Raw genomic sequence first — 27,264 nt, forward strand, 5'->3', positions numbered from 1 at the left:
ATGCGGTACGAATTACTAAAAAATGAGAGAGGATGGTGAAGGCTAAAATTCTGCATCTGGGTAACATGCCTAAAATATAATATTTTGATTGTTTTTAACAAAGATGAACAACATTTGAATTCAGCACAAAATTTTATGAGAACATGCAATTTTTTTAAGTTTATACTCTGTATATATAACTGACTCTATTAGTAGCCGAAAACTTGATGTTTTTGAAGAAATATTGAAATAACCCTGCAAAACAACTGCAATAAAAATTTTGGACTGCAGTTGAATATTACATGGTCAAACTTCAAATTATAATAGCTAGCTAAGTCCTTTTCTAATAATCATATGGTATTCAGAATTTCATATATTTTATAATTTTTGCTAATAGATCCAAATATGCCACTTGTTTTTCTCAAAAGTTTTTATTTGCTCTTTTAAAATTTGATGATGTTAACCTGGATCTGTTCTGGTCCAGATTGCGAACCCGGTCTGTTTATAAACAGGATGGCTGGGTATGTATGGATGACCAGATTATGTTTTTTTGGCCTGATTATGTCGTGGTGACCAAATTATGAACCCTGATGCAATGGCTGGCCAGTCCTGAGTATGTACTTTCTGCCTTGTTTGTAAACAGGGAAAGCTGCCGTACACAATTCGGGCAGCGTTCATAATTGGGACTTTTCGGACTTAAAATGAATTCAAATGAATCAGAGGGCATCAATCTACACTCTTTAAAAGTTTTAAAACTCAAACATTGTTTCCGTAAAAAGAAACCACAGGAAAAGACCTCTTTTCACCAAATCCTCGCAAATGCCAGAGCCAAAAAGCTTACCGTTGAAAACTAAACAAGTAACGTCACGCTGAAATTCATCTATAACTATAGCTAACTGTATGGAATGTTTATTTTCTCCCCCCCCCAAAAAAAAAACAAAAAAAAAACAAAAGAAAACAGACCTAATTAACAGAATTAATCGTGAAATTTAACTAGCTAGCTAACTACAAACCTGGAAATAGTATTTTTGCTAGGAGACCCATAATTTTTCTCACCCCTGGAAAACAAATTGGAATAATAGTTGTTTGGGATAAAACATTCACAAAAGTACACTTGGTTCTTTTTTTATATAATTTTGCAAAATGGTCCAAATAAAGTTGTGCTCTTTTTTACTCTAATGTGACTATTAATTTACAAGAATCTTAAATAATACCTAGCAGGTATTTATTTTTGCAAACCTAGCCAAAATTTGTAAAAAGCACAAAAATATAAATACCCTTGATTAGGTCAATTTTTTGCAACAATTAAATGAGGAAACAACATTTTATATTTCTTGCTTTCTTTCAGTTTAACTATAAATTGTTATGTTGCATCTGCTTTAATATGCTGCAAATCAATGGCAACGCGCTTAAACTGTTAAATAAAAAATGAGTCGTAGGTAATGTTTTCTTTCTTAATATATTGCATCCTTTCTGAGAAACACCCTGGGAGTTAATTTTCTTTTCAGGAACTGGTCATATAGCTCAAAGTTGTTCTGAAAAAGGCAGAGGGACTTGTACAGTAAAAATGCTCCTCTTAAACTTCAAGGAAAGTAAATTAAAGTTATTATTTCCAGGTGACTAGTCAATAAACTTCTGAGTCGGTCGACTCATATTTGTTGATTGTAAAGCTATTTCTGTTATTATAATTTCTGAAAAATCTGTTTTTCTGTATATATTGTATTGACAGAACAGCAGCATTTAAATTAAATTGACAATTCAGTATCAATAATTGTACACCTTTAGGAACTTGAAAAGGGTGGATTACAGCAAATTTTCTACAAGTTGCAAGTCCGATAGCGAAGGTAATAGTAATCTAATAAAAGTTAGTGCCACATATCTGCAAAAGCTGAATAAAAACTATATACTTGTAAAATCATTATCATTGTATTCATAGAATTATACTAGACTGAATTCTGATTTCTCTCTTTATATGCTTTAATATATAGTAAATTCTTTTTTTTTCTTTTTTTTGATAATACAATTAGCCTACCTATACGTGGATAAATTTTTGCGAGTATTTAATTTGGCGAATGACCAAAATGGAATATTTGGCGAGGATTTAATTTTGCGAATACAAAAAAATATTTATTTTGGCAGGGACTTATTTTAGCGAATGACACAAAGAAATAAATTTTATTTACAAAACTTGTTATGAATATAAAAAAAGTTTTCTTTTTTGGGGAAAAACGTTTTTTTTTCCTGATTACAAAAAAAACATTTTTTTTTAACATCTGGTGAGGATTTAATTTGGCGAACAGTCAGTTATCAAAATTTTGACAGATACTTAATTTGACGAAATTCGCCAAGTTCGCCAAATTCAATCCTCAGCAAATTTTATCCACTTAAGGCAAATTTCAAATTTTGCATTTATCTCTCTCAGATGATTTTCAAGATTCTCCTCCTTCTGTTACTAAAAAAGTGAAGACAATAAAAGACAAGAATATACAAAATAAGAAAACAGTTGTGAAAAAGAATCAGTCAAATTATGCTTCAAACAGAACGTCTCGGTAAGATTTTTCATGTTTTTTTCTTTTACCTTTTACTTTATATATTCTGCAAAAGCTCTAATGTTCTATAATAAAATTTTAATTATGTTAGCAAGAAACAACAATACTTCTAGAACCGTTCAACAAAATAATATTGGAAAAGGATCCCTTTTTTCATCTATATTGCAAGGATTTTGTTTGTTTGTTTATTACCCAATTCCTTTCTAATTCATGTCTTTGATATTTAGCACTTCAAATGTAGAGGCTTTATTTGAGCAAGATGTGTTAACAGCAATTGAAGTATCTCGAAGCAATAGTTTAAATACCAAAAAGAAGAAAGATATTATTAGTATATCTGATAGTGAAGAGGAAGTTGTTAATTTATTAAAAAAGAAAAGAAAAAGTGTCCCGCTTGAAGGTATAAGATTGGTAATGTTTACCAATTTGTTGATTCTATTTACATCATATCAGGTGTATTAAGAAGGAATTTCATAAATCCCACTTCTCCGTTTTATTTTTAGATAGCTCTGAAGAGGAATCGTCCAGTTCCTGTCGTCTTGCTGATACTGTATTAATTATAAGACATGATGATAAGAAGTCAGACACCCTAGAGAGTAATATAAAAGAAGGTATATATAAAAGAGCGTTTGATAATATGGTCAAAATGTCAGGAAAATTTTGTACCATCAAAAAATGTCAGGAATTTTAAGGAAGATTAAATTTTAGATTTTTTTTTTAAAGAATTAGTATTATTTTTGAGCTAATCTATCAATATTTTGCTATGCTGCATGATTATGATACTTTTATGACTCATATTTATCTATTAGGCACCTTTATAACACAGTTTTAGGGCCCATACCTTTCAGAGCCTTAGATATTGGCTATTACTCGAAACTACCCCTAAAAAACTCTACAAAATTCTTATAATCGGGTATATTAACTTTCGATAGGGTTATTGTTCGAACTTAAAACTTGCAATTCGGATTAGCGAGTTTGGCAATAATTTTCGCGGGAACTAATTTTCACGAAAAACTCGTAATTAATCTTTCTTCCTATTCGTAAGGTATTACCCGGTCCTATTTAAGGGCGGTTAATTGTGGTAAAAATTTTCAAGATAATTTAAAGTCAGAACGTAAACATGCAAAAATTCTCTCAGTTGCCATCTAATTGTACCCCCTTCTTAATGTGTAATGATTTTAAATAAACTTTGTGGGAGATTTCAATAATGGATCTAGACAAGTAAAAGGTACGTGGAAACTAAAAAAATTACTAATTTGGTTATAAGCCTAACTTTTTGTTTCCGCTTGTTAAGTTTTCATTTACCTTGATGGAATAAATTTTTGCGAGAATTAAATTTCACGAGTTTAGGACGTTTTGCGAAATGCTTTAATCTCCACAGTCACCTTTTACGATGTTCTCGTGAATTTTTGTCAATACCTTGTTTTTTGCAAAATTCAGGGATAATTAGTTTTGTTGGCTTAAATTCATCAATTTTCGACCTCATAAATATTTTGATTTTAAATATACAAGGAATTGCGAGTCATTTTTTTTCAATGGGCTTCCCTTAAATCTTAGTGATTGGCCATTCGCAAAAAATATGTCCTCGCGAAATTTATATCGAGACTATATTAATCGAATCGAACTTTGCAATTTTAAAAAATTGCAAAGTTCGATTCGCGAAATCGGGACAATTAATTTTCGCGAAGATTCTATTTCATTTAGGTATATTGAATAATTATACACATTTTTCAGCATATGTGCTTTATATCGTTGTAGAATCAAATGGGTCACCGCTAAAAATGGAAAAGAAAGTATCAAAACCAGTCGTCAAAAATAAAGAAAACAAGAAAAATGTAGCTATTAACAATTTACCTACAGAGGATATACGCAAAACAACGAATAATAACGGTATAATATTTACGTCATTAAAATGAAAGCCGGATTTCCACTTTAAAAAAATACGCGTATCGTACCGAAATCAGTTGATCTGATTGGACAAACTTGATCTTTTGAGTGATATGTATCGATACCTAAAAAGTTAGATTTAATTCAACATTTTTTGTCGTAGTACGTGTATCAAAAATTCAACAAAAGAAAAGAATAATTAAGAGTTGTTACCTTTGAACTAATCATTGAAATTAAAATAATATGTTACGATATGATACGTTATATTTTTAAGTGGAAATCCGGCTTAAGACTCGCAAATGATGCATAATTTTAAATAATTTAGATTTCAGTGGGATGAAATCTTCTCGATATTGTACTCTACTCGTAAAAATTAATTCCATGCAAAAAATACTTTTTCTTAATAGAAAAAATAGACTTGTACTTTGTTGAATGTAGTACGAAATTTATTATGGTGAAGTAACTTATTTTTATATATATCAGCGATAAAGCAAAGAAAAGCCGCGTTTATTAATCAGTAAAATTCTAATTTTAACAATTTTATGTGTTTCAGGAAATAAAAAAGGATCGGTAACTCCAAAACAACTGCCAAACAAAAACAGTCCCGTTCTTAGCAGCAGTAAAGTTTTAACACCTGGAAGATTGAGGCTTGGTCTTTCAAGAAATATAAGAATTGCGAAACCGTTACATTCTAATGTGAATATGTATCCATGTTGACTGATTGACTGGCTGACAACTGTCAAGTTTAGTAACAAATTAATGTTGATGTCACTATGGGGTCTATTTTTCCATTTTAATCTGTATATATTAATTTTGTAATAAATTTTTATTTAAATATTTATTTTTAATTTGTTTTTAGTCTTCTTGATTTTTTGTAAAATAAACGCAGCTAGAGGAAATTCTTTAAATTCTTTACTCTGTTGTTCGGGAGAGTGTTAACAAATTGAAATTAGTGAATTTTCTTTCTGACGCAAGGCAGCAAGGAAGAATTAAGGAGTGACAAAGTTCTGAGATTGAAATGTGTGTTGACCAAGTCCCACTTCGGAAAAGAAGGTGAACAGCTTTTAAATAGGAGACTTCAAAATTTCAATGCTTTAACGGGAGAAAGAATAAACATTGGGATCGGAAAAATTAAGAAGTGACCCGTATTGTAAACAGAGGTTTTGTTATAACAAGAGAATACAGTTAGATAATGTTGTCTGTCAAAGAAAAAAATGATTTACAAAGGACTTGCACGTCCTTTTAATCGCCAAGATTGTATCTTTATCCAGTAACTGATGTCCAAGTTTTTGAAAAAAATCACTTTAACTCAAGCTCCTGTCTCATTTTTGACTAAATTCGCGTAACTTGAACATTCATGTCAAACTATTTTCCTCCGTCTCTTGTTACCGGGAGTAAATTGTAATTATTTCACATTAGATATTGTTTTCTTTGGTCTAATTATTCAACCATATACTTGTCCAGAGAACTATCCATGCTAGCGTTAAATCAACCCAGTTTTTTTCTGCAAAATAGTTAACAGCGAGGCTGAATGAAAAAGGATATCGCATATTAACAGTTGCGCATATGATAAAAAAATGATTGGCATTTGAGAGCAAACGTGAACATGCCATGTAAACTTTGCCTGATTTAGCTTGTGTACAACGGCATATTCAGACAGAATTTCCACGCCTTCTCAAAACTCCTCAAATCTCAATTTTTTATATATGCTAGTTTTTTATATTATTTATTTTGAATCACCATAATTTGTAGTTCCTGTGGCCTGCTACTTTTTTTGTTTTGTTTGTAAGAAAATAATGAGATGCCAGTGTGTGTGTTCCTTTATTTTTACACGTGCAAGTTTTTCTCCTCAAATCTCCTTAATTTTGTTAACAAAAGTCCTCAAATCTTTTTAAATTTTGTTTTAAAAAAAGAGTGGGAACCGTGTTAGATCAACGCAGTTTACCCGCTTGTTCTAAAAACTTTTTCAGTTAACAACATAGCTAAACGTTCGTAGATGGCTAAAATAATAAACATATTTTATTTTTCTTACCATAATTTTTATTAATAAAAAATATATAAAAACACGACACAAACATAAAAAAATGTCTACTACTTAATGTAGTATTGAGAACTCTTCATTCATCTTGTTCATTATTAACTGTAGACGAGATCTCACTGTCGAACATTTAATCCTTGGTTTGTAAAAACATCTCTTTGAGCATTTTTTTTCAATGTCACTTATAAAATGTCCAACTATGTCCTGAGTAAACTCATTTAATTGGTGAAATCTTTCTTCCAAAGATTTTAGATTAGCTTCTAGGTCGAAATTTTGTTCTTGAAGCTTAATAGCCTGTGTGTCTTTCTCAATTATTTCTCTCGATAAATTTGAAATCTCATTCTCTTTTTGACAACGTTCTTGTTCTAGCTGTAGTTGCAAAAGAGATACTTCTATGGCATGTTCTGCCAGCAGCTTGGCGACTATGCTTTCATTCTCTTGATGGATTTTTTCTTCTCTTTCTTTCATGTATGCCAATTCTTGTTCCTTTTCCTTCATATTGAATTGACATTTTGATATTGTTGCCTTTAATTCTCCAACTTCTTCGAGCTGCATCACATTTTTTTTCTTCAGATGTGCTATTTCAGCCAACATGTGGGCACGTTCATCCTCATAAACTTTTACTTTTTGTGTTGACTCTAAAAGTTGCACTTCTAAAGATTTACTATGTGTTTCCGCTGCCTCAACTTTCATCTTATATCCTTCAACGCTTGCATGCAAAAGTGCATGTTGTTGATTCATCTTCAGTAACACTTCGTTGATGGATTTATTTGCGAGCTTTGTCTGAGCAAGCTCTTTCTCAAGAATTTGATTCTGCTTTGAAATCGCTTCATAAGCTGAATTCGATCTATCCTGATCAATTTTCATTGCAGCTATGGTTGCATCTTTGGCTTTAATTTCAATAGCTTGATTTGCTATGTCATCTTTCAAGGAAAGGATAATGACTGTGTTATAATTCAGTTGTTGCGTCATAGCGTTAATAGCAAAATCTGTTTCTGTTGCCTAAAAAACAAGGTTGTTTAAGAAATCTTACCTCCTTAATCAAGAGGTACTTAGTAAGTTATGGTGCAAATTAGGCCAATTTGATATAAGAGGTACAGGTAACTGCAGATTACAATAAGGGTGTCAAACTTACTTGATTGGACGCGATGTTAAGTTTCTTCTCATCTGCGACCATTGTTACATTTTCCTTCAAAGAGGTATCGTCCGGTTCACTGTTTTGTTTAACTTGAGCGTCAGACTTATTTTGTACAAGCTGGTTGTTGATAACTTGTTTATTTGATTTGTTTTTAAATCGATTCTTCTTCATCTTGCGTTTACCCATCTTGTATATTTCACAAGTAAACTGTAAATGATTGTTCCATGACAACCAATTTGACGTCAAATAATGTACATAACGTCATCAAAAATGGTGTCAACTTATTATTACGATTATTTACACAAAAGATCCTCCTAAGTTTCTATCGTTCGAATTAAAACTTAAGAAAACAGTACAAGCACAGCAACCGCTCAATTAGAAAACTGACTGAGATATCGGTCTTATTCTCACCCTGAAGGCAACCATAAAGGAACGATTTAATGATTTGGCCTGTAATCCAACCCATGATCTTCTGCACTGGAAGTGAACGCTCTACCACAAGGCTACCAGTTCATGACGTCCTTGTTGTATTACGATTCATTTCATTTCCTCTCCTGTACATGTGTATCAGCTTTTTTGTCCGCAAAAACGAAACATTTGCAAGTTATTACCCTGTTTAAAGAAATTATAATTCATATAAGTTGTACAAATAGTCGTAATCTCGAATTTGTTTTCAAAGTGTATTCATCGTGGATTTCTTGCTTAGGAGGCCAATAATGTTTTTTTTAAGTTATTTTAGTGCCCTTTCCATTTTTGGTGCTTTGAGTTAGTGACTGTATTGTTTGATCTTAACCTGTTACTATCGCTTTTAAACTTCCTATATTCGAGATGAAGTTTTTTTTAGGCCGTATATAGAAGCGTACTAAAGATTTATCAAATTTTTCAAACGAAATGAATCTAATTTTCAAAATAAAATTGTAAATATTGAGATTCATGCATCAAACAAACAACCAGTTAAAACAGATTTATTAATTTTGTACTAATTAATCTCTGCTTGCAATCAATATCATTGGCAATCTTAAATTTGTAAATTGGCTATCAGTATTATCTGAGAGGCATTAACAAACAAACCAATCAACGCAGATAAATCAATTTGGTTTTATTCAAGTTAGCTATATTATAAAATTAAATTAAATAAAATATATACTATTGTTTAATAACTGTCACATAGTAACAAAGCGTATCTACAAATTTTTGCATCAGTAGCTTCTCTAGTATGAAATACTCCCTACACGGACTTGTCCAGCGTTGTTTGTGTGCCGCGCCTCATTATATTTCTTCTGGTCAGCTTTTATGAAGAGGTTGTTTTTTCAGTCGAGTTGATAACGATAAGATTCCTATCTATTGAATCTGAAATCCTTCACATAAGAAATGCTCATTTAGATTATATACATGCAGCATTGCTCTCCTTTTCTCCTTGGGTCTGTCAATATTTCAAGTTAGGTGGAGTCTTTGTAATGGAGTGAACGTCTCGCTGCAGTTTTTGAGAGAATGTTAGTAGCGCCGTTTTTTAGATGGGTGTTATCCTTGCTCGATAAACTAACAACATCATTTGTTACCGTGCCTAAATCTGCATAAGGATCTGGAGCTCTATTTAAAACTGTCTTCTTCTCACCAGACACACCTTCTACTGACGTACCCATTTCTGCATATGGATCTTTGCCAAGTGATGTGTGATTTACACCGGTAGGCTTTGATACCGGAGTGTCATCCTCTTTAATAACCGGTATAGTACAGGGATAGGAGCGTTTATTTCCAGACAGATCCTTACCCAGATTCGCATATGGATCATCAGTGTGATTAGTATTTTTCTTTGATTGTATGGAGTTAAAATAATTGGCTGAAGAAGCATCTTTCAGCAACTTTAAAACATCCTCGGGTTTAAGAGGAAGGCAGTTTCTTCTCCGTTTTCGCTTGTGATCTACTGCTGCCCTTCCAATTGGTTTAGACTTTTTAACACCATTTTCTTGTCGCGGTTTCTTATGATGGTTCACGGTACGGATGATGGACGTAATATCGTCATAAGATGGATGTACACGCTCTGTTTTCTTCTTAATAGGACCACCCATTTCTACGTATGGTCCCAGCACTTCCTTTCCCACATTTTGTTCCAACACAGACGAAGGTGCTACCTGGTTGGCGTCTACTTTAGCTTTTTCCACAGCAATTTCTTTCTCCAGTTTCTCAATAGTCGCCAAATCGTTTTCTGCCGTTTTACTTTCTTCCCCAGTTTGTTCGAGGTCTCCCTTTTCCATTTCGATGTTTTTGTGATTTTTAGTTGGTTTCTTACTGAAACTTTTAACTTTACCTTGGGTGGACTTAATTTCTTTAAGTGGTGTATCTGATTGACTTTTATTAGAAGAAGCTCGTGGATTTCCATTGGCATACGTACCAAGATCAGAATAAGGATCTCCCTTCATGAACGATTTTGTGTTCTCTTTGGAGCTGGTAGCTTCTTCGGTATTGTCGTTTTCTTCTAACTCATTTATATGAGCAGAGATATCTTTCTCGATATTACCAAAGTTGACGAATCTTTCTCCACGATTAGCCATACTTTCAACAGCACGTGGTGTTTGACCTATTTCGTGATAGTGGTCCGTTAGATCATTTGAGACGTGTACAAATCTCAACTGATGATCGCCTTGTGCATCGTGGCTTCTTGATAACGGAGGCACTATCTTTGGTGATTTTGGTGAATACGTCTGTGCTGAAGCTGGTTCCTTAACGACGTTGTTCTCGTCCTTCATTGTCACGTTCACAGCTTGATCCTCTTTAGAATCAACTGGTTCCTGTTTTGTTTTTGTTCGAGCTTCGTTTTGGGAAAGTCCGATAGAAGTACCAAGGTCTGCATATGGGTCATACGTAGAGGATCGTTTCGACGCATTCATTGTATCGTATTTTTTATGCTTAAATATTCTTGAATGCTTTACTTTTGACCTTTTTCTTTTCCTTAGCTTACTCCTGGTGTCCCCACCTTGGACAGCACTCCCCATATCTGCGTAAGGATCGTGATCTACTGGAATAGACTGAACATCCATCTTTGAGAGAAACTTAAATGGTTTCATGTTTAACAACTTCTTCCTTGTCTCCGGGTTGATTTTAGCTAAAGCTTCTTTAAATTTCGGGAACGCAGACAGAGCAGTTGCATTGGTTCCTTCTAAAAAAGTTGCAGGAAATGCTTGCGACGCCTCATTCAAATGATCAGGTGGGTTGCTGGAAGGTTGCACGTTTGCCTGTTTGGTTGCTTCCGTATCAACCGGATTGGGTTGATGACGTATCAGAGATATCGCTGTTCCACTTGTATACTGAGGAACGCCTTCTTTCTTCTGGAATGGGTTTTGCTTTTTTGATGGGTGGTGTTTATGATTTCTTTTCTCAACATGTTTCTTTCGACGTGGAAAGTTTTCTCTCTTGTTTATTGATGATATGGCTGAACCTAGTGTTGCGTAAGGATCTAGCGCAATTTTCTCATATTCCGTAGTGTTTTTTTTACCTGTTCCTGTATCGTTGTTTAGACCGCTTCTTTTTTCGATACTCGCAAATGATGAACCTAGGTCAGCATAAGGATCATTTTTAATTTTCTTTATGTGTTTATTATGACTTACTTTCCCGCCTTTGCTTCTTTTCTTTCCTATATCTGAATAGGGGTCCTTTATTCGATTATATTGTGCTATTGCCGCCTTTGTCTGTTCTTTCAGTTTTTCCAAGGTCTTCTCGTATTCTTCTATGCTTGGTTTAGTAGTATCCACATTAGTTGATGTTTGAGAACTTAGAAGGGTATTCTCATTTGATGTAGTAGTTTTTGGCTGCAATAACGACGTCGAAACTTGCGTCGGAGTATTATACGACAAACTACGTGATTTTCCTTGATAATTCCCATTGTTTCTTGCCATCAGTTGTTGTAGCTCTTTCGGCAAGCTAACTACAATTCTCATTCTTGAACTTGCTTTTTCTGTGATTACTTTCTGAGGTTTAAGAACAACGTGGTGTCGTATTGGTCGATCTTCCAGAACACTTCGTCTCTTTAAGTCTGCATAAACTTCTTGTAGTTTCTTCTCTTCCTTCGGATTTAGTTGCTCATCTTTGAAGATTCTGTTCTCCACATGCACAGCTACAGTAGGATCATTTGCAGTAGCCATCATCCTTGTTGAAAGACTTCCTTTTCCCGGTGGTCTTAAGTCTATCTCGATGGGTTTCTTTAACTTCGCTAACGGACCTTTAGGATTCAAAGTAATTTTTAAAGGAACTCGTGGTAGTTTTCCAAATAGTTCAACTATCGTACTTGGTTCATTAGCCACATGAGTATCAGAGTTACCTACAGATTCAGATATTGACTGGCGTTTCGCTTGTTGAATTTTTTCTTTTTCCTTTTCACCTTCATTTTTAATCGTCCGAACGTTAATGACGTCACCATAGCCTACGTCATAAATCTTGGCAGAACTGTCCATCTCGTTGTTTGGCTTGTCTTTGTCAGTCATGAATTTCTTATACGGCTCCAGTGCGATTTTATCTAAACTTTGGAAGTACTGACCGGCATGTTTGATGAACTGTTTGTGTTTCTCGCACATCGCATCTATACAGGCTGGATTTTCTTCCATTAACTTCAGTGGATCTAAATCACCATAGAAACTAAGCGCGTTGTTAGCTTCTTTCTCATCTTTAACCTCCGGTTCAGGTTTCTTAGAAAAGGTTTTGCCCTTTGCCGGCTTACGGATAATTGCCGGTCGGTATGTGTCAACTAATTTTACGCGCCTTGTACTGTTCGAGATCAGCGGTTTTTCTATATCCAGGGTAACGGGACTACCATGTTTGTTTTTAAACGTTACAGAACTCTCTTCGTTATCGTCATCCGTTACAGAACGTGTATTTCGTGTATTTAAATCCAAAGTATTTGCAGGATCGATTAATGTTTTCGCAATACCTGGAAATTTCTTCTCTAAAGACGATCTTTCCTGCTGCAAAGTTTTTATCTTTTTTCTTAAAATTTGTGTCTTACGATGCGCTTTTTTCTGATGCTGTAACTCGCTCAAAATATCTCCAACCGCCATCTTATAGAGTGAGATTAACATATCTTTATCAAACGTTTTTAAGAATTTCTCTGTAAATCTTCTTGTTTTCGCGACATTAGTATGCTCTTCTTGTGGACGCATTTTGTCCATATGAAGCTGTTCAGTCGCTGACGAAAATTCCTTTTCAACGCTGGTACTTACTGGCACCGCAGCTGAGCTATCCTTTTTATTACTGCTCTCTGGCTGAGGCTCCTGTTCTTTAGAAACAGGCTTTATCACATTCGTATCGGGCCTTGATAACGTTACTACATCGTTATTGACAGGATATGACGCGGTATTTTCTGCGGTGTTATCAATAGGTGCTTCTTCCATCTCCTTAGAGTCGCTTTCACTGCCATTGATAGGTACGACACATTTTAACAGTGCTTTACCTTTTGGTAAACTGATAACAACACCCCTCTTGAAGGCATCCGTTGGAAGTAGAGCACCTGGAATATGTACTGGTTTCGCAACAACTATATGTTTCTTGTCATCGTTTGCATCGGTTTCATCTTTCTTTGTACCACGTACAACATTTGAGTAGACGAAGTCCTCATCAAATACCATATCATCGATTTTGGGTAGGACTTCATTGAGGTCTGCTTCTGGAGGATCATTTCGTTTTGTAGCAGAAGCATCCACATTTAATTCCACTTTGGTATTACCCCCAGCCACTCCGTTATTTTCCACGGAGCTCGTATCTCCACTTCCAGCAACGGCGAGGGAGTCCTTCCTCGCCTGTGCTTCTTCTGCAGTCGCTTCTTTCTTAGCTTGAGACTCAATCGCTCCTGTAAGCTTCTCGTTTAGTCCTTTTATAGGAGCTATTTTAAGCGGTCCTATCGCCTCAATGTTTTTTGAGAAATCGCAATTTTCACAGTGTTTCACTTTTATTGCTAATTTTCCTTTTAAATGAATGGTTACGGGAATATGTACTGTACATGGAGGTGGTGGTGGTGGTGGGGGCGGTGGGGCCGCAATAGGCACAGGTATTAACACAGGTTCAGGCGGTGGCGGAGGCGGTGGAGGTACGTGGTGAACAAAAACAGGTTCTTCAATATGAGGCTCTGGTTCTTCATAATGGTGTTCCATCGGAGGTTCTAAATGTACTCCTTCTTGTGGATAGTCTATTTGAACATGATTAGGCGGCATTGACATTGAGGGAGGGTGAAACTCTTGACTGATAACGGGTGGTTGTGCTAATGTGTTGACGCGGAAATCGTCAGTTGCATATTGCTTCTTCTTAGCTTTCTCCGTCTGCATTGGTAAAATGTTCAAGCCCTCTAAAAAATTAAATAAACTTCCTATATAGAAGATAGGGTGAAATTAGATTCATTTTATGACCTCATGGGAACAAATTTCGCGGTTTTAATTAAACATCTACGAAATTATTTTCTCCCAAAATTTTTTAAAATCTGATAAAATTGTTTTTATTATTATTATTATTATTATTATTATTATTGTTGTTGTTGTTGATTTTTTGTTTAAGAGTCCATGGATACATGCAATGCAAACTGTCAAACAGATTCTCCCCAAAAAGAAGAATTTTCCATTCGCGAAATTAAATTATTGTGAAAATAACTAAATGTTCCATCCGCGAAGTTAAATTCCCGCGAAAACAACTGAAATTTCCATCCGCGAAATTAAATTCTGCTAATTTCTTCCCTTAAAGGTAAGTAGAGAATCTCGTCCAGCTTTCAATGTTTACAGTTTCCCTGGATAGTACTGGGCAAAAATTTGACCAAAACATCACTAACCTTTTTTGTCAACACCAATTAAATCAGATGAAAACGAACCACTTGCGTCATCACTATCCACTGGATGCTCATTATCCAAAAATCCACTTTGATGATTGTTCTGCGTTTTATTCTTTATATTGCTAAAAGTTTGTTGGATTTCTTGATCAGCTTGCAAGAGCGAGTTATTACTTAGAATTTCTTTCGTAACCGTATGTTTACGATTTACGATAGTGTCATCGGATTTTTTGATGTCAACTACCGTCCGTCTAGTTGCATGCTCTGGTTTTAAATATCCTAAAAAAATTTTTAAATGTCTGATTTGCAAGAAAATGTTACAATTATATGTTGGTATCTTAAAACTTATCTTTATCTTAAAAATATATCTCCGCATATTTCTTTTGACCTGGCAGACTTTCTACAGTCAATAAACATGAAAAAGATTCAATTTCTAAATTCCACAAACACGACTCTAGTTTTCAATTTTCCTTATTAAACAGAAACTTTCTGACATTTAAAGTATGCGAACCGCTTCTTGATCAGTTTGAGTATTTATGATATTTCAAATTACTATTCCCTACCTTCGAAATAGCGATCGATACCCAAAGACTTTCTTAGGCCTAATAAATTTTCGTTAAAAGAATCGAGTCTAGTTTTGACATGAACCTTAGGATCACAATTATGATTTTGTCACTCGTAGCTATATTCTTGTGTGCTAGAAGGAAATCGACCATACGATTGTTTTAATAAGGTTTATTATCAATATTACAAATTCATTGACACCAGTTCATATCGCGATTCCACTTACCTATGGACCACACCAAGCAGCTTTCTAACAATACACATAGAAGTATGAAACGAATCTATAAATATAATAATCGAAGTTGATAAGGGCTAACAACTACTCGTATATTATAAGGCCATTCGATCGAGCTGTTCCTGAAATAACATATTTCCTTTTGTGTGAGGTTTAAAAAGCAAAAGTCAGTATAATATTCTGTTACGCAAAGGATTCCCTCACTACCAAAAAGGTTTTTTATTATTGACATACACAGAGCATACGAAATAATTAATACGCGCAAAAATTATTACGCGCAAAATTAATACGCGCAAAAATTATTACGCGCAAAAATTATAACGCGCAAAATCGAAGTTTCGCTCTTCCTTATATTTGTCTGAAATAAAAAAATCAGTACGTATATATTAGTTTTTTATAGAACGAATTTGACTCTATGTACGCGTTATATCGCAAACTTTCATCAATAAAATGCAAGTGTTATGTCGTCAACAGTATAATAATCAATTGAAGTTAAATTTTTACGACTAAAAACTGACATAGATTTCGCAGAATATAACTTCGCAATTTTCGAAAAAAAAATTGCGAAAATCTTTGAAAGTTTCGGATATGGAAGTACATGCATGTCTGGATATTCATGCAGAAATAAAATATTTTTACCTTTTCCAATCCCATTCTTAAAAACAGTTACCTAGGCCATCCTATTCGAAACAAAGTAGATCATCAATCAAAGCAACAATAAATACAATCGCAGCATTATTTCTTATAACAAACACACATAAAACAGCAGGAACGATAGTATCGTAAAAAATTCACGCCTGCACAACAAGGTTTTGCGCTGCAGTTTGCATCTGTGTTCTGTATTGTTCATTCATGGTTAATGAACCGTAAAACATATAGAACAGTTTTTCTCTGCACTCACTTCTGAATACATATAAACAAACAGTAAACACTGCGCATGATCTCTCACGTGCACAGGATAGGCAGTTGAACACTTGTACCCTTATAGTAGGATGGATAAAATCCTTGATTTGCTGTACGATACCTCTACAAGCTCAATCTTCTATCTTCCTAGATGCAATGACGCAATTTTCGCGTGAAAATATCGCACATGTAGCGAAATGTTTGCTTTTTGTTATTAGTAGTCTTTAAAAGAAGTTAGAGAAAGAAATGAAAATAAACAAATATTGTAAAAATTTAAAATATATAAAATACAAAAGAAAACGTATTGCTTTTTCCATAGTTTAAAAACTATGAAAATCCCTTTTAGGTACAATACTTTTAGGAAGATTGATTTTAGTAAGGGATTTCTTTGTTTAATAATTCCTGTCGCTGAATACTTTTTATCGATCTCAACGAAAAGACAGAAACTTGGTAAGTTTGAGTCACAAGATGTATGGATAGCTAGCTAAGAAATAATGATGATTGTGACTTTACTAAGCACCAAAACAATCGACTGTATAATATGGATGATGGTACAAATTGCCACACACATAGACAAGAAAATGAAAGCCTTCTGCATACAGAATGTGAGCTGTGCATTTTAACGTCAGTGTTATAGGGAAAGATGGTTACTATTTGCAAATGAAAGAACTAAATATTGCAAGTGTTTATATTTTTGTCAGCTTAATAATCTGTTGGAAAGCAAAAGGTAGGTGAGTTTAAACATTTAAATGCAATACATGGTTAAGCAAGACTCTCTACTTCTTTGCTCATGTGGAACTTAAAAGTTCTGTTTGCGCTAGAGACAAAAAACAGATGAAGAAAACTGGGAAAGTCATTTTCTGACTATAAATAAACTTTAAAATGTATAAAGTTCCCTAAGCAGCAACCATAATAGCGCCACATGATCGTTCTCTTGTCAAAGAGGGTTATTCAAAAAAAAAATAACTTTAGAGGAAATATAACGCAATTAATTACACTGCATATAATCGATGCATGACAACGTTAGATCGCCACGAAATATAACGCCTGAGGCCCTTCTGCCCAAACAATGTTTTTCAGACATTTTTTAAGTTGTGTGCTATCAAACCTTCTTGGTCTTCCAAAAGCTAATTGGTTTAGCATAATATCTATGCAGACCACTCAAAATTTCACAATGGTTATAGAATATCAGTGTTTTATTTCAGGCCACAATGTCATCGTTAACGTCACGTCGACCAGTAAAGAATACTGGGTACCGCGTGTGACCGCGACCATACAGTTGCCACAATCAGAGACTATTCATAACATCCTTGGTCAACTTTGCTTTATATTTCACCGCTCATATGAAATGTCTCGATACAAAGAAAACTATCCATGTGAAACACAAGCTAACAACCTTCTTCTATACGAGAAGAAAAGAAGATTATACACAACAACGAAAGATGGGAAACCGATTCGGTTACGTCGATTCGGAATAAAAAACGGAACAGAGTTGATGTTGTATTACTTGTGAAGCTGAACATTCGAATTTGTGTGTGAACGTTAGCTTATTCATAGTAATTTTCGCGTGTTATTACACGCAAAAACGTAGTGAGAAACTTAAATTTTGGTGTAGATAAAATATTTGACAAGATTGGTGAATTTTTTCAAAATGCACAAATTATATCTTCGCTAAAAATAAAATATTGGAGCATTCGCCAAATTAAACCAAAATTTCTCAATTTCTTTAAAAAATCGTCAAAACAAGCTGCATCGTACGAAAATTCTAATTTTAGTCAATCGCCAAATAAAATCCACCCCAATTCTTTTTGTCCTTAGAGTATTTGCTTTATCTGAATTGCCATACGCTATTTGAAATAAACTCGATGGCTACTTCAGCGCGAGAATATGTTTCGAACAAAAGATCGCAAAGTATACAAGATCCCAGAGAATGATGGATATTCAAGATTTTTAAGGTCACCTAATCTAATTTTAAGGTCATCAAAGTCTGGTTAGACATCCTGGGTCTATAGCTTGATTTTACTCGGTTTTAAATTTCTCATATACAGAAGAATAAATCTTTGTTACTTTATGTTAAAAAGACATTAAATTAAGAAAAAAAAATTAAGTTAAATTTGGTGCTAGCCCAATTCATGGCCGGGCTTTTGGGGGGCTAGCCAGAGGGGGAAGGTCACCATAAAAACAGACCTGACGTAACACCAAATTTAATTGACTGCCCTGTAGTTAACTAAAAAATGGGTTTAAAAAGAATTCTGCACAGTTTTGGTACAAAACACGCTCTAATAAACGCCACAAAATATACGTCTAATTTAAATGTAAAATACATCAAGTACTTATGCAAAACAGCTCGATATGTCAAAATGAAATTATAAAATAAATGGTAATCGGAAAGAATTTTTTTTCGTAAATGTAGAAATTTGCTTCAGTTTTGATAACTAAACGACAATCTCTTGAAAAATATACATTTTCGTATCATGTAAATACAAAAATACAATATGTAAAATTAGCATCCCAGAAGATATCGCATTAATTTATGCAAATATAATCTTCTGCTTGTGAGAGCTTAGTGTCGAGAGAAAGTCAGCTAACAAGGGTCATAATTTCTCAAAGAATATTGACCAATGAAACCACTATAAAATTAAAATTTCGTTGGCTTTTCTATCGTTTGAAATTAACGCAATTTCTTGCATTTTTTGGAACGACTTGAAATTAATAAGCGAAATATCCTTCTTGCTTAAACGCTTTTAAGTGAAAATTACCTTATAATGCAAAGAGCTGCGATTAAAAAAAACAAAAAAACAAAAACAAAATAAGAAAACATCATGCATTTAGCGGCTACCCATTATGCATTAATTCTCTAATCATCATAGTTGCGTAACTGGAAGAAGGCAAATCAAATTCCAACAACAAACCAACTTCCGATTTATCTTCCATAGAAGAAGAATGTGGCAGCTCCCAAGTTAAGTTGCTCGGTTTCACAATTATATTCCGGTAACTGCCTTGAACGTTAAAACCTAACTTCTTTAGCTTAAAAGAAGTTTTATCAATCCTGTCAATGCTTAAAAGATTATGATAAATATCATTAGTTGCGTTTTCAGGAAATGCAATCGAGGATCCCGGCAATGGCAAAACGACGTCGGATATCGTATACCTTTTTAAGTAAATATCATCTGCATTTATCTTAACATTATTTCCATCTTTGTTTACAAAATCTCCAGGTAATATTTTAAAACCATGCTTAAGGATGCGCTCAGTTATAACTTTATTCCATATCAAACTACAATAACTGTGCACAAAAAACAATCTCATGGCGTAGGGAATATTCAAAAACGCTTTCAAGCAACCCTCGTCAGAATAGGAGTATCTATTTAAAGCTTGCAAAACGAGCCGTTCCCGCGTTTTATACGTGGGCATTGTTCTTAAAGTCTCCTTAGCATTGTGAGTGTCGACAAAACAGCGCTTACTCGCTTCGACTACGTTATCTTCTTCACTTTCACTTGAAGGCTTAGGACTGAGAAGCAAATCTACAGCTTGCATGTAATTCTCTCTCAACAAAGCTAATCCAATACGTGCAGCAGTCTGATCATAGCCGAATCTTTGTTCACCGAAATAATTAATAAATCCTTCCGAAATGACGTTCATCACAGATTGGTTAATTATTGAATACAGCGCCTGTCGTTGTGTTTGATATTCCCCGTTACTACTTTGTGAAGTGGTTTCTATAATAAGACGGTAAAATCATTCCGGTAAAAAAGATTGATAAGCACGCAGGATTACCTTACAACCGATATTTTTTAATACATCATGGCACAAACATTATATCAAAGGGAAAAAATTTGGTGTGGAATAAATTTCGTGTATACGGTAATAACTTTCAACAAATTTGCAAAATTAAGTCGACAACAGTTGGAGAAATAGAATATACAGAAATAAGCAATTATTTTACTTTTTTTAAATTAAGCTACCGTAAATACTCTAATTTAGTGCGGCAAAAAAAATAATTATTTTAGCCATGTCGCACTAACAATTAGGGGGAATAAACTACCTTTGTTTTAGCATTTTAAAATCGCACTAATAATTAGAGGAAAACTGCATTAAATTAGAGGTGAAAAAAATACTTCAACTATTGTTTTGTCACTACTACGGCTTACGGCACAATGCTTACACTTATGATTATTTTCAAAGGCAGAGCAGAAAAAAACACCAAGAAATTACGTGTTTCTAAAGGATTTATTAGTAAGTATTAAACAATGTAAACCTTGTAATACCACGAAATTTTACAGAATTGTATCTTGTAAAAAAGGTAGGCGAGCAGTGCAAATTTCAGAATTTCCTTATTTTATGTAAAAATGTTGACAGTCAAAAAAGGTACAAGTAAGCCTCCTACATTGACCACACCCTGAAAGTATCCTCCCTTACTCAAACGAAATTCGCGGCTATTAAAAAAAAGGAAATTTCAATCAATTCATCAATTCTCACTGGTTTTTTAATTTGTGAAATCATATAGTCGGCAAAAATCTGTTTTTCACAACAACAAAGTTAAATGGTTCATTATATTTAACTAATAAATGAGATAAAAAAAAATTGTGAAAATTTATATCCTTTATACGGCAATTTTGCCATGATTTGTAAGTTAAATGTTTGCAAAATCGAAATAATCTTCAATCGCGAATTTAAAATATTCCACACTAGCGAAATATTCTACACTAGCGAAATAAAATACCATTTCACTACATACCTGTAATAAGATTTCTAATAACAATCTTAAAACGATTTCCTTGAAGATCACCCAGTTGCAGGTGAGAAGACGTAACCTTGGGATGGCAAATGTACCAATTATCAAACTGTTCTTTGATGACATCCTGAATAACTTGCTTAGTAACACCAGCTATTGAAACAAACTGATACGTTACAGCTTTCTTGTCTTTGATACCTGCATACTTTATATTTGATAGCTGCACACCAAGTTGTGTAGCGAGTTTTTGCAGCACAGTCAAGAGCTCAATGTTGTTTTTAAATAACGTAACTATAACAATATCTTCATTGCATTTCCTTTTTCTTTCATTAGTACATTGAGAATTTTTTCGTTCTTTAAAACGAATAGAAATTACTGTTCTGTGATTGAATAATATAGTTTTACTCTCAATTAGTTTGCCATAATGTTTGTTTATAAAGTGATGCAAGGCTTTTCTTTTCTCTCTAGTGAACGTATGAACATCAATATTTAAACCGGCTTTGTCCAAATTTTCCAAGCACCAAAGCGAACGGCAGTTTACAAATTTTATCAAATCACTTGCCATTGTTTCTGTGAAGCCAACTTCAATCATTCTTTGATATACTGCATCAACACAACATGTTAGTTTTGTCTCGTTCTCACTCTTTACAGTGTGCGTGATCAAAAACGGAAAATTGTAACGAATGCATTGATGTATAATTGTTCTTTTGACTTTATCATTAAAAATTCCTAAATCCAAAGTTTTATCCATACTGTGTTTACCCATTTGCGTCAGCAGTTTTAAGTTGTCATCTCCAATTACATCTGATAAGCTTTTCATACCATCCTTTAAAATGTTGCCCCAGCATTCAACTGATGGCTCAGAGCATTGTTTTCTTTCTGACACATCACTGTTGCTTTTCACACATGTTGCATTATTGGCACAATTTTTGTTTTCAGTTGTTTCTGTTATCTTTATTTGTTTATGATCGCTGTCTTGAACTCCAGCAATATTCCCTTCTAGATTAATCTCATGAACTTCAAAATCTGAACTTTTTGTCTTTAACTTACCATAAATTAAAAGGTTCTTAGAAAGAAAGCATCCAACACCAAAATTGTTCATTTTGACACAGTAAAATCAGTATTTCTTTTGTCCACAGGTTCTTGCAGGGACTCACTGTATTTGATATCAAATGTGCATATGTTTCTACAAAAGAATATTTGTTTCTACTTGAATAATCAGTTAAACATTGTTTTCTTTTCTGCCAACATTAGCAGCGAGGGTTCCCTTCCATTTCATTAAAAAAATGCTTGTTTCAAAGGGCTTCAGGCATTAGCTAGCTATACAGCTAAACAATAGTTTTGAGTGAAAGTGTAGAAGTAGCTTTTTTTAAATAATCTTCTTTAAACAAAATAATAACTATATAAATTAAAAGAACTAAAATGAATCTACAGCGCTTTAACTTCAAATCATACGGATGTCGCCTTCTTTTCTTACAAATCCACCATTTAAATATGTACTCATGCTAACGGAACACGATCTGAATCTTTGCAACGGGCCGTGTCTGTTGCGCCAATTTTCCCCTGGCTCCCTCAACCCTCGTCCCAAAACTGATATTTTGATTGCACGCATTAATAAAGTTCCTTCTCTTCTTTAAAATTCCACGTAATATATCTCTTTTTGAAAAATACTGAATTTCAATTTATGGTGCGATGGCAAAATCGTCTCCAGGGCTCCTTTTCTTTGCTCATCCCTCCAACAGGGGCATTTTCCTTCACAATAAACTTGGTAGTGGATGCGCCATGGGGTTTGACAACGGTTCAAGGCAAGGAGGCTTGCTATAAACCTTCTTACATTAAGCAATAGATCCTGGGGACAGAGATTTAGAAAAATATTATATTCAAAAAAACTTCGATAAAGAAAATATGAATTACTAGTTTGTGGTAGGCTACGCGTTACGCGCCAAAAAAATTTCGTGTGTTTCAATGTTTTTAATTTTTTCCTTGGTTCAAACTACACTGAATTTCTTTACCCATACCGACATAGTATTAATCGCAAATTAAAAAATGTGGTACAAAGAATGAATAGTCTTTGATAGCATTCTCGACCCCGAGCTCTTTGAGTTAAACTCGAAGGTTTTTATCTCAAAGAGCTCTGGGGACGAGAATTTCTTTGACAGCACATTCAAAAATTCAGATCTTTCGGGCGAGGATTCAAGATTAGTGAGCGAATAAATTGAGAATGTCTAATATATTTGTTATATAGTATGTTAAACTATATTTTACAATCATAATATTTATTTATTTGCCACGCATCTTGTACGCTAATATGCGAACGTTGGCCAAAACTTTTTCCTTTTTGCTTCGAACGTATTGTTCTTTGAACCAATGGAATCTTCGAGAACGCATTCCATTCGTAGTGCATGATGGAATCGTAATCATAAGGGCTTCCACGACTGTCAACAATATTATGAGAGTATTTTCTGAAGTTATGCTTGTTTGCTAAAAATAAAAATAAAAATTTACTGGTATGGTCACAGATCAGGTTGTACCTATCAATAATAATGATAGAATTCTGGTGTAAAAAATCGCCATGAGTTCCTATTATCAGAATGGTGACATGTGTTCCCTACCTTCCTTAATGTTGTTCCACAATATTTCAACATAGTCGTCTCGATCTGGTCTCGATTGTTCATGCCACAATCCCAGCGCATGACCTATTTCGTGTATTGCCACACCAGTAGTGAAGCAACCAAAACCAAGAGAAATTCTCTGATGACCACCAGTTTTTCCGACGTGTGAATAACACCTGCAATATAAATTGTTGCTAGGTTATGTTACTTTCTCACCTTAAACTTTTCTGATTTATATGCAGTAAAGAATTATATTTATGATTCCATTCAAGCTATGAAATGGTGTTTCAGCATGACAACTTCGGCTAGACAACCACCTGAAACATCATCCCTATTGTCATGATAACCAAGCAGAAAAAAGAATCGCTTTACAGTTGTAAAGATGTTTCTGATGTTTATAAATGCTAACAAATCCTTAGTCCCTCTGCAGTGAAAGCAAACACACTATAACTTGTAAATATTCTAAAATATTCAAGCACGTATCCGGACATATTGTTTCCCAGCTACCTCACTGCTACATTAGGCCTAAAGGTGTTTCCAGAGCCAATGTTTGATTTACGCTGCAGATCATGCTACGATGTTACTACGTGTGCTGTAATGCAAAAAACAGACCAGAACGGTTGAAAGTTAGCGGAAGGCACGTAGGATGAACTATCACAAGAACGAAAAAATAAATTTTGTCCTTACTACAAGAGCACCACCCTCGTCCCCAAGGAAGGCAAAAAAGCCTGGGGACGAAAGTGACAAGAGAACATTTGTGAGTAAATCATAGAGAAAATATACTATATACTTTCCAAAGCCAGCATCAAAGAACTCAATAAAATCTCTTTGATCGGTTCTTTCAACAAATTTTATGCAGGTTTTTTTCTCCCAGGCTTCCATTGCTTTTCGTATGGCTCTTTCTGTTGGACCTTTCACACCGACTCCATTTAACACCTTATTTCCTATAACGTGAGAAAATAATTAATTTTATTAAGAAAAATCTACATTTATATCTTACTGAAAGAGGCAACTATAAATTTGTTATTATATGCCTTTCTTGAGAAAATGTTTCTTTGTTAAAAACATTCTTGTGCATTATTTTAACTTTTGGAAAATGCATAAAAGACTAGATTATTGGAGAAAGCATGGTACTGCACGTCTTACGTACTAACTGAAGTATGCAGTACAAACGGAACGATTCCATTATTCCATCTGTATCTTGTATCCTTCTTAAGTGCATATGAATTTGATGAAACGCCACCATTCAATGCAGTATCGATTCTATCTTTGGTCATTACCATGTCACCTTCAAACAAATAACCATTGTCAGCCTCTAAAATATAAATAGGTGACGATTTATGCACTCGGGAAGAAGTCTTTTCGCAAACGGAAAAGAAGAGTTCAGATTTAGTTTTATTAACTGATGTACTGCAGCTTTTTCTCCATATGAGAGAGAAAGATTATTTAAAACTTTTACCTAAAAATTAATAAACTCTTAAAATTTAAACCTTCAACGATGATTTAATTAATTATATCGACTTTTGTTCGGAAATAAGGCTTATTAGTAGTATATGTTGAAAATACAGCAGGCTTTGGCCGTGACCAGGAAAGAGCTGTTTCTGATAAAGAATGGATTTAAAAATAATATTAATGCACTTCTAAAGAAGAGAAAGTTTATATTCAACAGGCAAAACAATCATCTCACCTTCAAGTTTGATCTTGTCAACTGCTCTTCCATTGACTGCGATAAAAAGGACAGTGGATAAGATTATAAAATACATGTTGCTGCCTACTGTGGCAAACGGAACATAACAGCTATTATATCTTCTTGTTTTCACTTGTGCAAACATTTGTGAAGCTCTTCCTACGTACAAGCAGCTGTAAAAATAACACGATTTAATGCCGTGGAAGTAGTTGCTTGTTCTTAAAGGTTATTTCATGACCTATCTGGCTTTTCCATTCATACTGTTATATTTCCGGGTGTCAACTACCTTAAGGATATAATTAATTTAAGGATAAGGGAAGTAGGTAAGAGGAACAACGGGAGAGGCACGGCAAAAAACGTGGTTAATTTCTTATCGTCTTGTTTACGTGTCAAGCAGTTGAGTTTGCAGCTTGCTGTTGTTTTTTTTTTACCTAAATTTATTTTCTTGCAACTATCACTGCGATGGAATCTAAAAAGTTAACATTTAAATGGATTTTAACGTTGTTACTTATATGGCAATGCAAGGGAAAGCCTGCCAAATCTTTTCCAAACCTGGAAGGTGAGTTTGGCCATATCTGAGCATGTTTGGGAGTTTTGAATATAAATAATGCATTATCTTATGGGTTCCTGTCATTAACTTTTCAAAACATGATAAAGGAAGGAGAAGCGTCAGACGCTTGTCCAAAGTTTTACCGTAAAAATTTAAAATTTTATTTAACATGACCGAAGCGACGCAGCGGGGTAAAACTATAGCACCGAAATATTTGACACTATAATGTTATATTTTCATTTAATTATAGCTGTCGAAAATGGATATCTACTTCAAGGTGATATGATTATGAGTAAAGTGGACATCGAGAGGAGGTGATGTTGATAAAGTGGAGGCAAACACATACGGGTTGCAGAAAGCACTGCGGTATAAATGGAAAAATGGAGTTGTTCCCTTCGAACTTGATGCTTCTGTTAGTAAGTTGCTTAGCAGTTTTACCTCTGTATTTTATACACAGCTGAGAATAGAGCAAGGGAGAGTATCCATACCAACCTCATCCCCAGGTCTCGTATATGCCTGTGATTTGCTAAGGGGAAGACGTGAAGAAAGCTCAGGGGATGAGGTTGTATATACAGGCATATTTCCATCAGAATTGATTACAACAGTGGATCTTTATAGAAGTATATTTCTAACTTCGTCTTCAGGCAAATGATTTTTTTAATGGCAACCATATTGTATTTTAGAGAACAAAGTCTTGAATAAAGTTGGCATCACAGGACCTACTGAAAAAGCGATACGCAGTGCTATGCAAGCTTGGGAAACGAAAACATGTATAAAGTTTGTGGAAAGAACAAACGAGAAAGATTATATTCAATTTTTTGACGGGGGTTTTGCACGGTAGGCGTTTATGGGGCATATGTCATTTGATGTACCGAGTTCTTTCCACTCATCCCTGCATCTTAAGAAATCTACGGTGTATTTAAGTTTTCTCCACTGTCAGTTATATTTCTAATGCTCTCCTCCTTCTGTGTTAACACTAGAAGGGTAGATAGATTTTTCTATCTTTCTAGGTTAACACGAAAAAATGAAGAAATTATTTTACAAATCATGTTTATGTTCAGGTGTTACTCCCACGTTGGAAGGTTAGGGGTCGGAAAGCAGAGAATTTCACTCGGATTCGGTTGTTTCACAACTGGTACTGTCATCCATGAAATCGGTCATGCTTTGGGTCTACATCATGAACAATCGAGACCAGATAGAGACCAATTTGTTGAAATTCTTTGGGATAACATTCCAAAAAGTAAGAATTCTCTGCTGAGTGTTATGTTTAATAAGTACCAGCATTTTTTAGAATTTTTACGAATATTTTATTCATGGTGTCATGACTTTTAAAGCAGCGTTTGCACAGAGATTTTAATTTATCCGGAACACGCGGTAAAGAAGTATATTAAACAACACTGGTTTGCGAGAACGCAGAGTAAAACTTTTTAAATGAAGTTCTTGTGGTCTAAGATTTTATGTGAAGCTCCTTTCGCAGGATCTGATTTTTCATAAAGCGTGCCATACTAATACCAAAAGAAGAAAAAAAAAAGAGTGGACAAACTAATTTTCCCCTCCTTTCATTCTTTTACTTACTCGAATTTTGTTCAGG

General features: G+C 34.3%; 6 protein-coding genes across 6 annotated transcripts in view; 3 read left to right on the forward strand and 3 right to left on the reverse strand.

Annotated features, from left to right (window-relative positions):
• The window catches only part of LOC130662804 (transmembrane protein 223-like), a 93,389-nt gene that overhangs the window by 27,704 nt on the left and 38,421 nt on the right, over nt 1-27,264 (forward strand). The window lies entirely within an intron of this gene.
• LOC130662803 (uncharacterized) lies at nt 1,322-5,264 on the forward strand. The gene is made up of 7 exons (XM_057461736.1): nt 1,322-1,418; nt 1,765-1,823; nt 2,402-2,528; nt 2,756-2,925; nt 3,029-3,136; nt 4,284-4,415; nt 4,966-5,264. Exons 1-7 carry the CDS (start codon nt 1,408-1,410, stop codon nt 5,127-5,129), a joined length of 771 nt encoding a protein of 256 aa, XP_057317719.1. The 5' UTR covers nt 1,322-1,407; the 3' UTR covers nt 5,130-5,264.
• LOC130662791 (uncharacterized) lies at nt 8,400-16,154 on the reverse strand. Its single transcript, XM_057461725.1, has 4 exons — nt 15,826-16,154; nt 15,178-15,232; nt 14,391-14,666; nt 8,400-13,916 (listed from the first exon to the last, which is right to left on the reverse strand). The coding sequence occupies exons 1-4, from the start codon at nt 15,838-15,840 to the stop codon at nt 9,028-9,030; spliced, it is 5,235 nt and encodes a 1,744-aa protein (XP_057317708.1). The 5' UTR covers nt 15,841-16,154; the 3' UTR covers nt 8,400-9,027.
• On the forward strand, nt 16,605-17,661 carry LOC130662807 (uncharacterized). The gene is made up of 2 exons (XM_057461739.1): nt 16,605-16,816; nt 17,295-17,661. The coding sequence occupies exons 1-2, from the start codon at nt 16,750-16,752 to the stop codon at nt 17,600-17,602; spliced, it is 375 nt and encodes a 124-aa protein (XP_057317722.1). The 5' UTR covers nt 16,605-16,749; the 3' UTR covers nt 17,603-17,661.
• On the reverse strand, nt 17,896-22,352 carry LOC130662795 (pseudouridylate synthase PUS7L-like). Its single transcript, XM_057461729.1, has 2 exons — nt 20,828-22,352; nt 17,896-19,808 (listed from the first exon to the last, which is right to left on the reverse strand). Exons 1-2 carry the CDS (start codon nt 21,924-21,926, stop codon nt 18,925-18,927), a joined length of 1,983 nt encoding a protein of 660 aa, XP_057317712.1. The 5' UTR covers nt 21,927-22,352; the 3' UTR covers nt 17,896-18,924.
• Nucleotides 23,040-25,452, reverse strand: LOC130662801 (zinc metalloproteinase nas-6-like). The gene is made up of 5 exons (XM_057461734.1): nt 25,124-25,452; nt 24,587-24,751; nt 24,227-24,380; nt 23,437-23,612; nt 23,040-23,305 (listed from the first exon to the last, which is right to left on the reverse strand). The coding sequence occupies exons 1-5, from the start codon at nt 25,266-25,268 to the stop codon at nt 23,079-23,081; spliced, it is 867 nt and encodes a 288-aa protein (XP_057317717.1). The 5' UTR covers nt 25,269-25,452; the 3' UTR covers nt 23,040-23,078.

The sequence above is a fragment of the Hydractinia symbiolongicarpus genome, chromosome 10 (assembly GCF_029227915.1).
Source record: "Hydractinia symbiolongicarpus strain clone_291-10 chromosome 10, HSymV2.1, whole genome shotgun sequence".
In the NCBI taxonomy this organism is placed as follows: Eukaryota; Metazoa; Cnidaria; class Hydrozoa; order Anthoathecata; family Hydractiniidae; genus Hydractinia; species Hydractinia symbiolongicarpus.

Coding starts and splice junctions, on each gene's coding strand:
- LOC130662803 (XM_057461736.1), top strand. Junction 2,926..3,028: donor AAAAAGTGTCCCGCTTGAAG/GTATAAGATTGG, acceptor TTTTATTTTTAG/ATAGCTCTGAAGAGGAATCG. Junction 4,416..4,965: donor CAAAACAACGAATAATAACG/GTATAATATTTA, acceptor TATGTGTTTCAG/GAAATAAAAAAGGATCGGTA.
- LOC130662791 (XM_057461725.1), bottom strand. Junction 14,667..15,177: donor CTGCTTGGTGTGGTCCATAG/GTAAGTGGAATC, acceptor AAATTTTTTTAG/GATATTTAAAACCAGAGCAT. Junction 13,917..14,390: donor AATTGGTGTTGACAAAAAAG/GTTAGTGATGTT, acceptor TTAATTTTTTAG/AGGGCTTGAACATTTTACCA.
- LOC130662807 (XM_057461739.1), top strand. CDS start 16,750: ATGAAAGAACTAAATATTGCAAGTGTTTATATTTTTGTCAGCTTAATA. Junction 16,817..17,294: donor AATCTGTTGGAAAGCAAAAG/GTAGGTGAGTTT, acceptor GTTTTATTTCAG/GCCACAATGTCATCGTTAAC.
- LOC130662795 (XM_057461729.1), bottom strand. CDS start 21,926: ATGAACAATTTTGGTGTTGGATGCTTTCTTTCTAAGAACCTTTTAATT. Junction 19,809..20,827: donor TATTAGAAATCTTATTACAG/GTATGTAGTGAA, acceptor GTCTTATTATAG/AAACCACTTCACAAAGTAGT.
- LOC130662801 (XM_057461734.1), bottom strand. CDS start 25,268: ATGTTTGCACAAGTGAAAACAAGAAGATATAATAGCTGTTATGTTCCG. Junction 24,381..24,586: donor TGTACTGCATACTTCAGTTA/GTACGTAAGACG, acceptor CTCACGTTATAG/GAAATAAGGTGTTAAATGGA. Junction 23,613..24,226: donor TTTGATGCTGGCTTTGGAAA/GTATATAGTATA, acceptor TTTATATTGCAG/GTGTTATTCACACGTCGGAA.